This window comes from Pagrus major, chromosome 13 (genome assembly GCF_040436345.1).
Source record: "Pagrus major chromosome 13, Pma_NU_1.0".
In the NCBI taxonomy this organism is placed as follows: domain Eukaryota; kingdom Metazoa; phylum Chordata; class Actinopteri; order Spariformes; family Sparidae; genus Pagrus; species Pagrus major.
Window position 1 is genome coordinate 30,061,613 of NC_133227.1, and position 15,081 is coordinate 30,076,693.

Here is a 15,081-nt window from a genome sequence, read left to right on the forward strand (position 1 = left end):
AACTCTGTGAATCTCTCGATGTCTTAACAGCAGAGGCAAACCAAACTTTGCATTAGATAAGTTTATAAGTTATCGTTGCAACATCTTACAGGTCAAACGATATTAGGTTGATTATTATGCTGTTAATTTATTTATTTATTTATTTCGCATATTTCCCACCAGACATTTTGGCAGTTGACATTTTCATCTGCCGGACAACTACACATGATAATGGAGCTGTTTGTGGCTTACATAAACCTTGCTCCTGACATCTGGATTAAGGGCAAATGAAGAACGAAGAACTATAACAATAAATATAAAATGCGTTGTCTTTATGATCATCCATATATTCATATTCATGGATAGAATCCACATCACATCCACATAGAGTCCACATCACAACTATAACAACAACAAGAGTGGTGACCTATATCTTTGGGATCCCTTTGAAAGACTGACAGATAATCAAAATCCATCTGAATTTACAGGGAATCATTTCGCTGGATTTCAGGAATATTTTTTTACAAAAAAAAAGTTACAGCAGTGCTCATAATATTGGTTTCTAACTGTAACCTGCCCATTTTTTGTAAGCTAACTTTTTAGATGATCTACTCTATTACAACTTATGAAATGCTTATATCACATATATTATGCTGCAATTACACGATCCTCTGGAAAATTGATGTTGACTTATGCAAAAGTATGAATAAAATGTAATAATAATAATAATGAATAAAATGTCCTTTCATCTTTGAATAATTTAATAAAAGCAGATTCTACTGGGTTTTATTGTTTGCAGTCTTGTTAAAGTACTCAAAATACACATATATTGGGAAAATATATGGTAAAATATGGTAAAAGTGAAAGTCACCTATGTGAATAGTGCTTGAGTAAAAGTCTTAAAGTGGCTGATATTAACTGTACTTAAGTATCAAAAGTAATTTCTGGTAATAAACGGACTAAATTATCAGAAGCACAAGTGAAAGTTAATTACACATATGTTTACATATGTGTAATTAACACACATGACACGTGTGTAGGGGAGAAGGCACCAGCTGCACTGCTGTGAACAGCTCATGGCCGAAGTTCCTTTCAGTGTTGTATTTGAGTAAATGTACTTAGTTACATTCCATCACTTATTGTTGAGCGCAGTGGTTTTCATAGGAGGATATCTTCGTCCATGTGGATGCTCAATCGTTATCGTTACTGTGTCATTACATTTATGGCGTGGACGGCGGGTTCCGACTCACCCTGGCTGCTGGCGGTGAAAATGGCGGCCCAGGCCCGGGAGTCGCGGTGGAGGGCAGAGGAGATGGCGGGAGAGCGGCCCCGGCGGTGGCTGCTAGCTTAGAGGGAACGACAAAGCTAACGTTAGCTCCCGTGTCATTACTGGAATCTAGCGACAAACTCAGACCGACACGGTTCTTGTTGCGTGGCTGTACCTTCTCAGTGATGAGCCTCAGGTGAGCGTTTCCTCCTGGTTCACCTCCTCGGTCCGTGTCCACAGAGGAGGTTCGCTAACATCCTCTGCGGCCGCTGGAGGTGACTGAGCCGAAGCTTCGCCCTGAAATCACGCGAAGATCACGCAAAACTCTGGGCGGATGACGTCACTGACGTCGCTACGTACAAAACCGAAATATGATAAATCAAAACCCAAAAACTGTATAAAAGTTTCTACAATAGAAAGAATTTTTGCATTTTCAAATTGAAAATTACTGTTATTTAAATTAAATACATTTTCTCGTCCCAATATTTTGTATTTTATTTGGGTACGAGGAAGTATTAGTGTAATAACAGTGTTGTAAAAATAATAATAGTGATAATAATAATCTGGTTATCGACTTGGACGATTATCAGTTCCAATATTCAGCTTTTTTCAGTATTTATGGGACTGAAACCATTAAAATCAGAAAGGTTTTGTTGTACTTTGTCCTCAGTCTTAAAGGGCTGCTATAATTTTTGCAAACCACCAGATTTCACTGTGCTCACTGAGTTTGAAGTCCGCGAGATACAAATCTTGTTATTTTATTTATTTATTTATTTATTTAGTTAGTTAGTTAGTTAGTTATGGCAAAAACCAAGGAACCAACCAAAGGAAAGCCCAGATGCTTCGTCCACCCAACACTTCATGCAGTGGAGGATGAAGGACCAAAAGGGCAGACTCGAGTAAAAGTACAGATATCTTACCTGAAAATGATTTTATTGGAAGTTAAAGTCCCCAATTAGAATATTGCTTGAGTAAATGTTTCTGATATTTACTACACTATAATTTTCTGATATTAAATGCATTAAGTATTGAAGTAATGTTGTGAAGCAGAACTTTTAAGCAAACCACTTTAGAATTAAACTTTTTAATGTTTTTCTTAATTAATTAAATAAATATTATAGTTACTGAAACATGCCTGTAGTTCAACTTATCAGTGAATTTATTAAAATAATTGTTGTTAATAAATTACTTCCCTATATAATGATAGACAAATCATGAAAAGTCAGTATAATTTAAATAAGTTACAAAACAGTTGTTCTGCTGGTTTTTCCTCCTCTTTCCTTTTTGCTCCCATTGATTTAAACCTGTTGAGGTCTTCTTCTGTAAGATTTAATTTCATTTGATGTTTCAGTGATTTTGGAACATTTTGTGTAAACTAAATAAGCAACATTAAGCCTATCAGTTTTACAAAGATTAAAACAATATTATTTTTAGAATAAACAACATAAAGTAAAGTCTTTAATCAAGTCTCAACTGTTTTATTAATCATGTTTTCGTCACGTTTATTCAGGCCTGTTCATTTTTACCTCGACATTATGTCTTTTAAGCTGTGATGCTTGTTTTGGCCACTACGGGGCGCGCTGTGCTAATTGTTCCGTATCTCTGTAAGCAACACAATGACCGTGCTCTTACTGTGAAAGCGTTAAGCGGAAGTGTGTGTTCCATTGTCCGTGCCTGTGTGTGTGTGTGTGTGTGTGTGTGTGCGCGTTGACTCTGGTCCTGCTCGTGCTCGCTCAGCCTCCTCCGGTTGTCGCCATGGTGCAGATGATGGAGTCGCAGTGCGAGTATTTCATGTATTTCCCGGCGGTGCCCATCACGGACCTGTCGGACCCGGCCCGGTACCGCACCCTGCCCCGCCGGAGCCACCTCTACCTGGGCGAGACGGTCCGCTTCCTCCTGGTGCTGCGCTGCAGGGACGGAGGGGCGACGCCGACCGAGCACGGCCCCGGTAAGGAAGCGGGGAGCCGGGGGGGGGACGCAGACCCGACCGGCTCCTGGTGAGAGGGAGGACAGAGACACATCTTCATTTACGTTTCCGTGTCTTTCAGTGTTCACACAGGAAGTGTCCCTGCGGGGGCTCGCGGGGTGTGACCTCACACACAACATCAGTCAGTATGTGTTTTTATAAAAGGTGAATTCAAGGCGAAACAATGACGTTTAACATGGAGGAGAACCTGCAGCGAAGCCAGTGGAGACTGGACCATAAACACATGTTTCTCATGTTCACCTCCCATAGAGAGAATTCATTCAGATCCAGAACACAATGACACAATAACACAATGACACAATAACACAACAACACAATAACTGGCTACTTGACATGATCAATCCGAGGGGTCCACTGATGTGTCCGACACCGATTATTAGAAATCAAGGACGCTGATAACTGATATTCATCAGCAGTGAAAATGAAAATCTTTTAGTTTTAATCGTTTAGTTACTAGTTACTTTGCAGAATCAGATTATTCAGTGTTTCTATTAATTGTGACATGATACCAATCAGACGTTGTTGTGGGCCGGACCCTGACCCATTAGATTTGTTTATTTGATCTGCGATCTGACAGAAAAATCACAGATACGATAATTGAAAAAAATACCGAACATCGGCCCTGATGATTAAAACTCTAATATGCCTTTTGACCCACGAATCCCAACAATAATTATGATGCACAACATGGCAGACCAATTACCAACAACTCAAACTGATGTATTTACAGGAAAAATACAAATTATAGCCTCAAAGTCGAGAACAACCAGTGACGGAAAGTAACCAACTTCAATTTACTCAAGTACTGAACTTATGTACAATTTGGAGGTACTTTGAATTAGTATTTCCATTTTCTGCTGCTCACTTTAGCAGGCAAATTCAGATTATTCAGTGCTGATCAGCTGTTACTCATCAGATAGTGTTGGAGTGGTGACCGCTAACAGAGGGACGATGCTGCATCAGAGCCAAAGAAGAAGAGTTTTATTTTACCGGCAGTCAGACAATAATAATCATAAAAATGCTGAATATCGGCCCTGATAATCGGTCAACCCCAAATACACCACATACAATCAGAAATAAACATCGATGACTAATATAAAATCCTTTATGATCTTTGAAGAAGAGATTTATGCTAAAACAAACAATGCAGGCGTTACCAACAACGACTCGACAGCCAGACTGACGCCGTCCTGCAGGTTAAAGGAAACGTGACAGAACAGCTGTTTTATGTCAGTGTGGAAATATCAGTAAATATTGACGAGGGAACAAAGATCAGAAGAATTCACAGTGTTTTCATGAATGTATTCACCGATCACTGAGGCGTCGTTAAGAATGTATAACTCTGTAAACAGCAGAACGTCACAGTGTGGAGAGTAAAGTCAGAATATTCTCACAGGTTTCAGATCAGTGGCCCGAAAACAACAATATTAATAATTGTTTGAGTTTCGTTTTGGCTGACTGGCGTTAATAAAACATTTATGATGAAAACACGTCATATTTTTCATCTGATGTGTACAAACAGGACTATGCACACTTTCTCTGTGAAATGTGTTGTTTAACCCGCTGATCTCACTGTGAATCAGTCAGAACTATGTTGTATTTGGTTGCTTCCAGTGTTTTGTGGCAGCCTGGTGTCAAAAGGATGAAAATAAATATCTTATTTTTGTCTGATATGTATCAAAAAGAGAAGATTCTCCATGAAATAATGATAAAGAGATGTTTATACGGTACATTATCACAACAGTGGTTTGTATATCTGCCTTCCTGAGCCCACCAGCTTCCCATCGTGTGTGTCAGATACAGACTAGCGCCACCTGGTGGTGTGGAGAATTATCTCCTCTCAGATTGTAGACAGGCTGTAGACGCTGTGTTCGAGTGCTGCTTTTTGGTCGATACACAGGCGACGTGAGGCGATGCAACACTCAGCCTTCGTCGGCACTGGTTCTTTGATGTGGGTTTGGTGTGTTTGGTGAATTATGGATCAAACCAGGAATAAAATCGATACAGACTGATGCACCAGAGACTTCTGGACCGAACAGTCGGGGGTCAGCGATGTCGCCCATGAAGATTCTCATAAGCTTGAATTCATGTGTGTGATCATTGTAAAGCAGGTGGCGATGATGGCGCTGCCGCAGGCTTTGGGACGGAGTCGGCCAGCAGCCGGGCGTGGAGGGAGCTGGCCGGCTCGCTGTGCGCCGTGGCCAGCGTGAGTCCAGGCGAGAGTAGCCGCCACAGAGGCAACCACCACCAGCATCACCACGACTACCAGAGCAGCGGGGACGAGGCCAACGAGGATGGCGAGGAGGACTACATCGCTGCAGCGGAGGCAGCCATTGCGGCGCTCGGAAGCAGGGTGGACTCCAGGTGTCGCAGCTTCAGGGACTGCAAGCCGCTGCTCATCCACAACTCATCTGGGACGGCGGCGAGGGAGTTCCGCAGGGCACCTGTTCAGGTACTCCAACATTCAGGTCTACGTTAACAGGCCAGCAACTATTAAAGATGTAGTTGTTAGAGCACGGCGCTGATGATGGCCCTGTCGGTCAGTTGGTTCTGTTACTGAACTTTTTACTTTCATGGTCATCTGAAGATGAATCCTTTCATTTTGATGACCTCCTGAGTTGTCCTGTAGCGCCTCAGACAGGTCAGAGTTTTCCTTTAAATAATGACATATCTCAACATCTACAAAATGAATTGGCACAAAATGTTGTACAAACATTCATGGTCACCTGAGGATGAATCGTATGGTTTCAATGACCACCTGACTCATTCTGTAGTGCAGCCAGCAAGTCAAAGTTCAAACTTCTTATCCAGTTTATACAGTGAAGCATCTGAGCTCTACCAGATGGATTGGCATCAAATTCTTTCATGTTCCTCTCAGGATAAATTGTAATAACTATTTAATAACTGATTTTTCATGTAGCGCCATCATCAGGTCAAATTTTAATTGCCTGGAAAATGAACCACATTCCTACTAGCAATAGCTGTATTTTGTCTCTGTCCTCCAGCTGCTGCTCAGTGAGAGTTTTTGTTCATGATGATTTTTCCTCCATGTGTCTGTTTCTCCACATCAGTCTCCGCTGGACGAGCCGGTGGTGTTGACGGACGAAGTGATCTTCCCCCTCACCGTCTCTCTGGACAAACTCCCCGTCAGCACCCTGAAAGTCAAGGTGAGGGGGACACCTGTCTGTCCGTCTCAGACTGGATGTATGATTTTCACATTTGGGACGGTTGGAGATATTTTTCTGGCCTCTCGCAGAGTTTGTTAAAGTCTGAAAGCTGATTGTTTGTGTGTGTTCAGGTGATGGTCACGGTGTGGAAGAGGGAGGCGGAGAAAGCGGAGGTGCAGGAACTCGGCTACCTGAGCGTCCTGCAGCAACGAGAGCCGACACACACCTTCAGACACGACCTGAACACCTTCAAAGCTCAGGGTACAGCGCACACACAGATGTCCTTCTCCTCTTGTGACACAATCCATTTCCTAGCCCCTGACCTTCACCATGAGACCAAGTTAACACTCCTCTGAAGCAGAGGTCGAGGTGTAAATGCATACAACGTTAAAACATATCATGTAATTTGGTGGATATTCAGAAAAAGATGACCGGTGTCTCTGTGCTGCTTGTAGTACCAGCTGTAGACACAAGGGAGCAGTATGCCGACAGGTAGAAATTAAACAGGTCATTAAATCCAGTCCAAGTCTTTCTGAAGGCCCCAAACATCAGCGAAGACACAGCAGACGTTCACATGATACACAATGTTTAGTTGAGTGTCTCAACATCACCGAGCAAAGCTGGAAAATAACATGAATTGGTGTAAAACACAGAATATGGGAGAGCTGAAACAATTAATCAATTAATCAATCTACAGAAAACAGAAAACAGAAAAAATCGACTAGTTTGATACTTGATTAATCGTTATAGTAAAATCTTCAAGCATTTTTTTTTTTCATGTTCTGGTTCCAGCTCCTCACACGAGACGACTTCCTGTTTGTCACATATTATTACACACTGAGTATCTTTGGACTTTTGGTTGCACAAAACAAGACATGTGAAGTCTTCATGAAATTTTTTTCACAATTATCAAATTATCAAACTCTGGAGGTGTATTTAACAAACCTCCGGCTCCTCCCGTCCACAGTGAGCACCACCCTGACCGTCCTGCCACCTCCAACCGTCCGCTGTAAGCAGATGACCGTCTCTGGGAGGCATCTCGCCGTCCTCAAAGGTACGAGATCATCGCTTATCGTTGTCACACCAGAACAAAACCTTTGTGGTGTAATGGATAGATGAGCAGAGGAAAAAGGCAAACCTCAACTTTTAATATACAATTGGTCTCTTATCCAGCTGCAGCAGTAGAGCTGTACAGATACCAGTATCAGAAATGTCTCCTTTGCTGCCTAAACTGCTGGATCAGGTGTTGGCGATCAGGTATCCCTGCACTGATCCAATATCACGCTATTTATTAGCCCAGAAACATGAGCCGGGTGATCGTTTCTTTATGACCTGTTTCAATTATGACTGACGAGACTAAATCAAAAAAGAAAGTTATGTGACGTTCATTCTCTGTTTCACCTGAGCCAGGCCTCACAACAGATCACATCCATACAGGCTCAGCAGTACACAGCTGTTCTGTATCGGCTGATACTGAAGGTCAGGAATCGGACATTATTGGAAGGAAAGAAAAAGGTATCAAAGCATTTTGCTGTCACTGAAGTTAATGAAACTGATGACGAGGTTTCATGTCCAAAACATCAGTTTCTGCAGAAGTGAAACACTCTGCTGTAACTGAGAGAAAATGACCTTTCTCTCCTCTGTTTCCTTCTTCATCACATCTACATTACATGTGCACAAGTAGATAACAGTAGATAACAGTAGATAACAGTAGATAAAATAATTTACTGCTCAAGAGTTTTTTGAAAAATACCAAACTGAAAGTAAGAGATTAGAAAATATGTTTTGTAGAGACGTTCTGACTCCATTTCTTCCTTCCTGATACTGATTCAGATACCTTATTGGCCGATACAGAGCACCAATCAGACACCAGTGTGTTTTAAAACATACTGTATATACAGTTATCATGTTTTGGTATGGATGTGATGTGATTGTTACATGAACAAATACATACAGAGAATCTTGCCGTCCATAAACTTTCATCTATAACCTTGTATTTTCCAGTCAGAACTAAAAAAGAGCATAAACATCAACATGTAAGTTTGCTGACACGCTGAAAAAAAAACAAGTTGCTACTCATTTATGGATTTTGTCTCTTAGTGCAGTAAAAAGTGTGTAACAGACAGACAGGTGTGCAGGGCGCTGCTGGGAAAAGAAGGCTTTAGCTTCAGGGCTAATGAATGATTTGGTATCAGAGCCGTGCACGGACTTGCATACTAGATGTAGATCATTTGGTACAATGATGTTCTGTTTGTCTCCTGTGAGCCACCGTACCTTTAGCTACCTGTGCAGATGGGCTACTCAATTTATACGTTCACGCAGTGCAGTCAGGCTGTGAAACTCACAGGATCGCCTGTGTTTACTGTAATGAACCAGTGAAACGTGACTCATCAGTGTGATCTCTGACTCACACTCAGACTGATTTCTACACCAGCCGATACCTGACCCAAAATTTTAGGCAGAATTACTGGAACGTGTATCTGAACAACAACCGAGTATTTTGCTCCAGAGGTTTGAACAGTTTGGTCTCTTTTAAAACACAAACAAACAAAATACAAACCTTGTGTCTCCTCCTGTCAGTGCTGAACGAGTCGTCTCAGGAGGAGGTGAGCATTCGGGATGTTCGGATTTTACCAAACCTCAACGCCTCCTACCTTCCCATGATGCCAGACGGCTCCGTGCTGCTGGTGGACAACGTGTGGTACGTTCAGAAACGTGCGTTCATGTTTTACGTTTCTGTCGGTCTTTGATCTGACGGTGCTCACACTGCTTCCTGTCCTGCTGCGCAGCCACCAGTCAGGAGAGGTCGGCATGGCGTCTTTCTGCAGAGTGGACAGCCTGGCCGGCCGCCTTCCCAGCATGCTCAGCGCTTTGGAGGAGCACGACTTCCTGTTCCAGCTGCACCTCAACGACATGCCGCAAGACGACTCCAACGAGGTTCGGACATGTTTGTGTGCTTTACATGTGATCTGTTATATTGTTTTCTATAAGTGATTTTATTTAGTTGTTATCAGAAACTCTGTCCGGGCCTGTCTTTGTCAGGACACTCTTGAAAAGGAGATTTTTATTCTCAGTCGGACTTTCCAAAATCTAATAATCCAAATGACACACATAAAGATAAAAGTGGCAACATGATGATCTGGATTACTTTCCTGATGAAGACACAAACATATTTTATATCCATCACAAGACAAACTTAAACCCTTTTTCTTTGTTGTTTCAAGCTTAATTAAGACTGTTGTTGCAGAAACACAGACGCAGGAACTTGTTTCATTGTGTGGTTCAGTGACATTACTTGGCTCGTCCTTGTGGTCATCTTATGTCACAACATTGTGTCAGTGTTCAGTGTGTGTGTGTGTGTGTGTTTTATCTTTAGGGGCTGGAGGTTCCCCTGGTCGCTGTGCTGCAGTGGTCAACTCCCAAGATGCCTTTCACCAACTGTATCTACACACACTACAGGTCAGGACGTCTGTGCAGCACTGCAGCACTTCATCATGACGACAAATATTTAACCAATGTGCAATTTAAATATTCAACTTGGTTATTTTGTGATTAATCGTGTCTGGAGACAGAAAGAGGAAACTTAATATTATTATATTCAAGCTGTGGTACAGGGTGATTTTTCTTAATGCATTAAGTGCAGACATGTTGTAGGTGAAGTGTGACACAATGAACTCCTGTTTGAAATTAAACACACCTCAAGGTGTTAAAAACACCTCACCCTAATATAGTTGGGACGACTCTCTGCTATGTGATATCAGAAGGAACGTGTCCTGACTGTCGCCCCCCCCCCCTCCCCCTCTCTCCCCCTCTCTCCCCTCACCCCCCCCCCCCCCTCTCCTCCCAGGTTGCCGAGTATCCGTCTGGACCAACCGCGGTTCGTCATGACGGCGAGCTGTCCGAGCACCGTCAGGGTGAAGGAGCACTTCAAGGTCAAATATGTTCTGCTCAACAACCTGCAGGACTTCCTCGCTGTCCGGCTCGTCTGGACTCCAGAGGGTCAGTGTGTGTGTGTGTGTGTGTGTGTGTGTGTGTGTGTGTGTGTGTGTGTGTGTGTGTGTGTGGACCAGTCAGTTCTTGACCTTGACTGTAACACACACCAGTCACGTCACAGAGCAGATGTTGAGGCTGATTAATTCAGTTTAATGCCTGACCTTTTGAAACTGTTTATACTTTTACATGTGAAGACGAACCGTCCGTGTGTCGTCTGTTCGTTTTTTTCTTCTTCTGAATCCACCAAAGATTTAAAATAAGTCGTTTGTTTCCCGTCTTCTGCTTGAAAAGGAACAATCTAATAAATCAGGAAACCAAAACAAAATAAGAACTCAAATGTTTGTTGTTTTTTATTTTTAGATATTTTAATTCTTTATTTGATTTGATTGAGTTTGACTTGTTTATTTGACACCTTTTAAAACGAGTTCGACCATATTAACCAACAAGTTTCAGGAAACGCTCGGCCCACTTCCTCTGAGTCGACTGACATTAACAAACCACAGACACCAGATCATTTCTCATCACTGATCAACAGACACAACCAAAATGTTTTTTAACAGTTTGTTGTTGTAGAAATCATCACAACGTCCGGGGGTTTTATCTGTGTGTTGCTCCTGTGAGGTGAAGTTCCCTGGCGTGAATTTGATTTCTTATTTTGTTTTTGTTTCCTTATTCATTATTAGAAAATTCCCTTTCGAGCAGAGGATGAAGAACAAACGTCTTTTATAATCTTTTGGTTGATAAAAACAACAACAACAAAAAAAATCACTTATTTTCAGTTTTTGTTTTTGTTTTCAAGGTCAGATTGACTGATTGACAAATATATGTGTGTGTGTGTGTGTGTGTGTGTGTGTGTGTGTGTGTGTGTGTCCAGGTCGTGGTCAGGGCGAGGACACGACGCTGGCGGCCGTCGTCTGTCACACTCCTCTCAGTAACCTCGGTCACTGTCGGAAAGGAAGCACTCTGTCGTTCAGCGTCGCCTTCCAGATCCTCAAACCGGGCCTGTACGAGGTACGACGGGTCCAACGGGTCCAGTTAACTCATGAAGCTGACGGGCCTCGCTGTTTGTTTAGTGTATCTATTTGTAATATGGACGTACAGAGGAGTATACAAACAGTGTAATCTCTCTGTCTGTCTCTGTCTCTTCAGCTGAGTCAACACATGAAGCTGAAGCTTCAGTTCACAGCGTCGGTGTCCAACCCTCCTCCTGACGCTCGGCCGCTGTCACGTAAGAACAAACCTTCACTTTGCTTCTGTTGTTGTTTTTCATTTTAATCGTAGGTGACAGGTTAGTAGAAAGACAAACAGTCGATGTTATCTGTTGAATTTATGAGATAACAGATCAATATTGGCATCAGCTGAAATGTTTGAGGTCATTTACATTATATATACTGTTTCAGTTCATTGGTGGTCTTAGCCACTCAAATGAACCTCACAGCGGTGCCTGGTGAAGGTGAAAAACAAATACTATCTCAAAGGTACTTCAAAAAATCCTCAGCCAACCTGATCCTCGTAAAAAACCAGTCCGAGCTCCGCAGGAACTAAAGTTTTCTTCCACTTTAAGAAGAGTTTGGTTCATTTAAAAGGACTTTATGTGGAAACAACCTGAGGAAACCAGGTGAATGCTGATGTCTAACGCTTCAAATGTCTCCTCTGCTTCAGAGGACGTGATCGACACATTAGTGGGACAATAACTGAGAAATATGTGGACGTGTGCTCGAACGACACAATCATGAATATCATAGCGATAACATTTCCAGAGACACCAGAGAGCAGGATTCATGTTGGTGCAGTGTGTTTGAAACGAAGCGCCGCTGACAGTAAACTTCATACGTCTTCAGTACGACGAGAGCAGATGTGACAGTCGGTCTGTGGTGAACGTGTCTCGTTGTCTCCTCGCAGGTAAGAACAGTCCGTCCAGCCCGGCGGTGCGAGACCTGCTGGACCGACACCAGGCCAGTCTGGGCCGATCTCAGTCCTTCTCCCACCAGCAGCCGTCTCGATCCCACATCATGAGGTACGACACACATCCACTTCAGTTACATCCTACATCGCTGTTTAATTATAGTATTTTACATTTTAAATGATTTTTGATTTTGATTTTCACTCGACTACATTCATCTGACAGCTTTAGTTATTTTACAAATGAAGAGTTTATAATTCTTGATGTTTTCTTGATTTATTATTGTTGTCACTTGACAGAAAATGAACTATTTTAATGATGTTTGTTGTAGATTTCAAGTTTAGCATCAAAGGTGTTACATCTTCATCACAAGTGTGTGTGTGTGTGTGTGTGTGTGTGTGTGTGTGTGTGTGTGTGTCAGGACGGGCAGTGCCATGGAGCGGCGGGCCATCACTCCTCCCGTCGGCTCTCCGGTCGGTCGGCCTCTTTATTTGCCGCCGCAGGACAAAACTCTGCTGTCGCTGGACAAGATCGCCAAGAGGGAGTGTAAAGTCCTGGTGGTGGACCCCGCCAGCTAGGGAGCAAGGAGGGAGGGAAGGAAGAGATGAAAGGACAGGGACACAGTGAGGAGAGACCTCGACAGAAGAAAATAGATTTTTTTATTTTATTTTGAAAATCCGAGGACTTGAAACTTCGGCTTCTTTAACCGACCTGAAGCGACGGAGAGGCCAGAACACGAAGACGCTTCAAGCGAAACATTTAATGTGACGTATTATCACGTTTTTTGTGTTATTTAACGGGACGCTCGAGGTGAAAGGACAAACATTTGTTTTAAATGCTGAATTCAGCTTTTCTTTCAGTGTTATCAGACTGTTCACAGTCAACAGGTTTCAACATGTTTTAAAGGAGCAATCTGTGAAATATGGCCAGAATTTTAGTTTAAGACATTCATCAGGGTGTGACGTTGTGTCAGAGACGTCTATGTGCTGTGTTCAGGAGATGTCTGCTGGAGTTAGCATGCTAACCGGCTAGCCTTGGCTCGCCCTGTGTCCTAATACCACTTTATTTTATTATCTGAAAGCACGTTTAGTTTGTAAATGTAAGAAATGAACAAAATAAACTCACAAAATGTCAAAAACTTTAACAACAGTACAGCGTTACCATCGAATTCTGGCCGTATTCTACAGATGACACCTTTAATATGATCTGATACAATCTCATGTTTCACAGTCTGACCTGTTTACATTAAAGGAGCAATATGTAAGAATTTGAGAATAAATGACAGTTTGGATGTCTGTTATTGTGCTGCAGAGATGTCCACTGAAGTTAGCCTGCTAACCAGCTAGCTCCGGCCCGTTTCACTCCAAAGCCCCTGTGCTAGCTGTGTGAACACTAACAGTCCCTGGACAAGCCTTAACCGCTAGCTACACGACTAATTGAGCCAACTAGCAAAGGGCAGCTACAGTTAGCGGTTACTCTGATGATGCTGCCCCCTGTTGGTTTGGAGTATGAATTCGACAGGTGGCTAATTCTTACATATTGCACAGTTCACTCCAGACTGAAACATCCCAACAACTATTGGACGGATTATCATGAACGACTACACACTGTTGTTCTCCATCTCAAGCTACAGTTGTTAGCTGTTTGAGCTAATGCTAATGTTAGCATCACAGACAACGAGTCTGGTTTTAAAAAAATTTAATTCATCTGAGTTAATTCTCCATTTTAGTCATTTTACTTTTGTTGAAAGAACCGCTGCTGTATTATAATGACAGTCTTTGTGTTGGACAGGACATGTTGCCTTCAGGATGCAGAAACTCCCAACAAACAAACACAGAGCTGAAGTCACGTCTCTTCAGACCTCAGGGGAATAAATATGTTCAGCAGTCAACGAGGAGAGACAAATCATGTTTTTAACTGTGTCATGAATCACACACATGATGTTTGTCAGTTTAAAGGATAATTATTCAAGTCAAAGTGTCAGTTTGTTGTAATTAAAGTCAAACTCATGTAGTTTTGTGTCAAAGCGCTCAGTGAACTACATCGTCTCATCAGCACCAGAACCAACACCAACATGGAGCCAACTGGGCTCAGAAAAGCTCGTAAACAAGACGAACATTACAAGAAATCTGCTCATATTGACAACTGCAGTTCTGTGAGAGGAGAGCTGGTTCTGGTTCTGGTTCAGTTCTGTGAGCTGCTGATACACAGGAGCAGCTCTACAGTGTTTCAGTCAGGAGACGACGTCACTAACGAGCCTGTCGGCTGTGTCGTCTGATGTTTCATTAGTTTGATGACAAACTGACACTTTATTGACTCCAAACATCGTCTGTGTGATCAGTGACAGGATCAATTAATTATTTGTTTCTCTAACAAACATATTTTTTCTGAAATAAGGTCCCGTGGTGACTTTGGCTCTCTGTACACTGCATGTAAGAATTAAATGTATTTAAATAAAATAATAATAATAATAATAAATGTAATTTAAAGTTCTGCTCTGTATGTTTGAATCATTCTGCAGTTTATAAAGATTTAAACTTGTTTCACAGCTGATTGTTTCTCACAAATCACAGATAAATGTGACGACGTCACTGTCACACGTCTCTGATGTGTTTGTTTTCAATGGTGCCTCTTTTCCACCAAATAGATGTTAAAATGTCATCAGACACATGAATGAGTTGGTCCACAGTCTCCTGTGGTTCATTATGACATGTTAGTTTATTAAAACATCCTTTTTTCTCCTGTAAATCAGCTTCAAAGCTCTAAAAGCTGCGGCCGCCTTGAT

General features: G+C 42.2%; 1 protein-coding gene across 1 annotated transcript; it reads left to right on the plus strand.

Annotated features, from left to right (window-relative positions):
* Positions 1-2,994: 2,994 nt before the first annotated feature.
* Positions 2,995-14,788, plus strand: trappc14 (trafficking protein particle complex subunit 14). Its single transcript, XM_073479449.1, has 13 exons — positions 2,995-3,194; positions 5,345-5,685; positions 6,305-6,400; positions 6,532-6,661; positions 7,368-7,454; positions 8,981-9,101; positions 9,190-9,337; positions 9,777-9,859; positions 10,248-10,399; positions 11,268-11,404; positions 11,543-11,621; positions 12,296-12,410; positions 12,718-14,788. Exons 1-13 carry the CDS (start codon positions 3,002-3,004, stop codon positions 12,872-12,874), a joined length of 1,839 nt encoding a protein of 612 aa, XP_073335550.1. The 5' UTR covers positions 2,995-3,001; the 3' UTR covers positions 12,875-14,788.
* Positions 14,789-15,081: the final 293 nt, after the last annotated feature.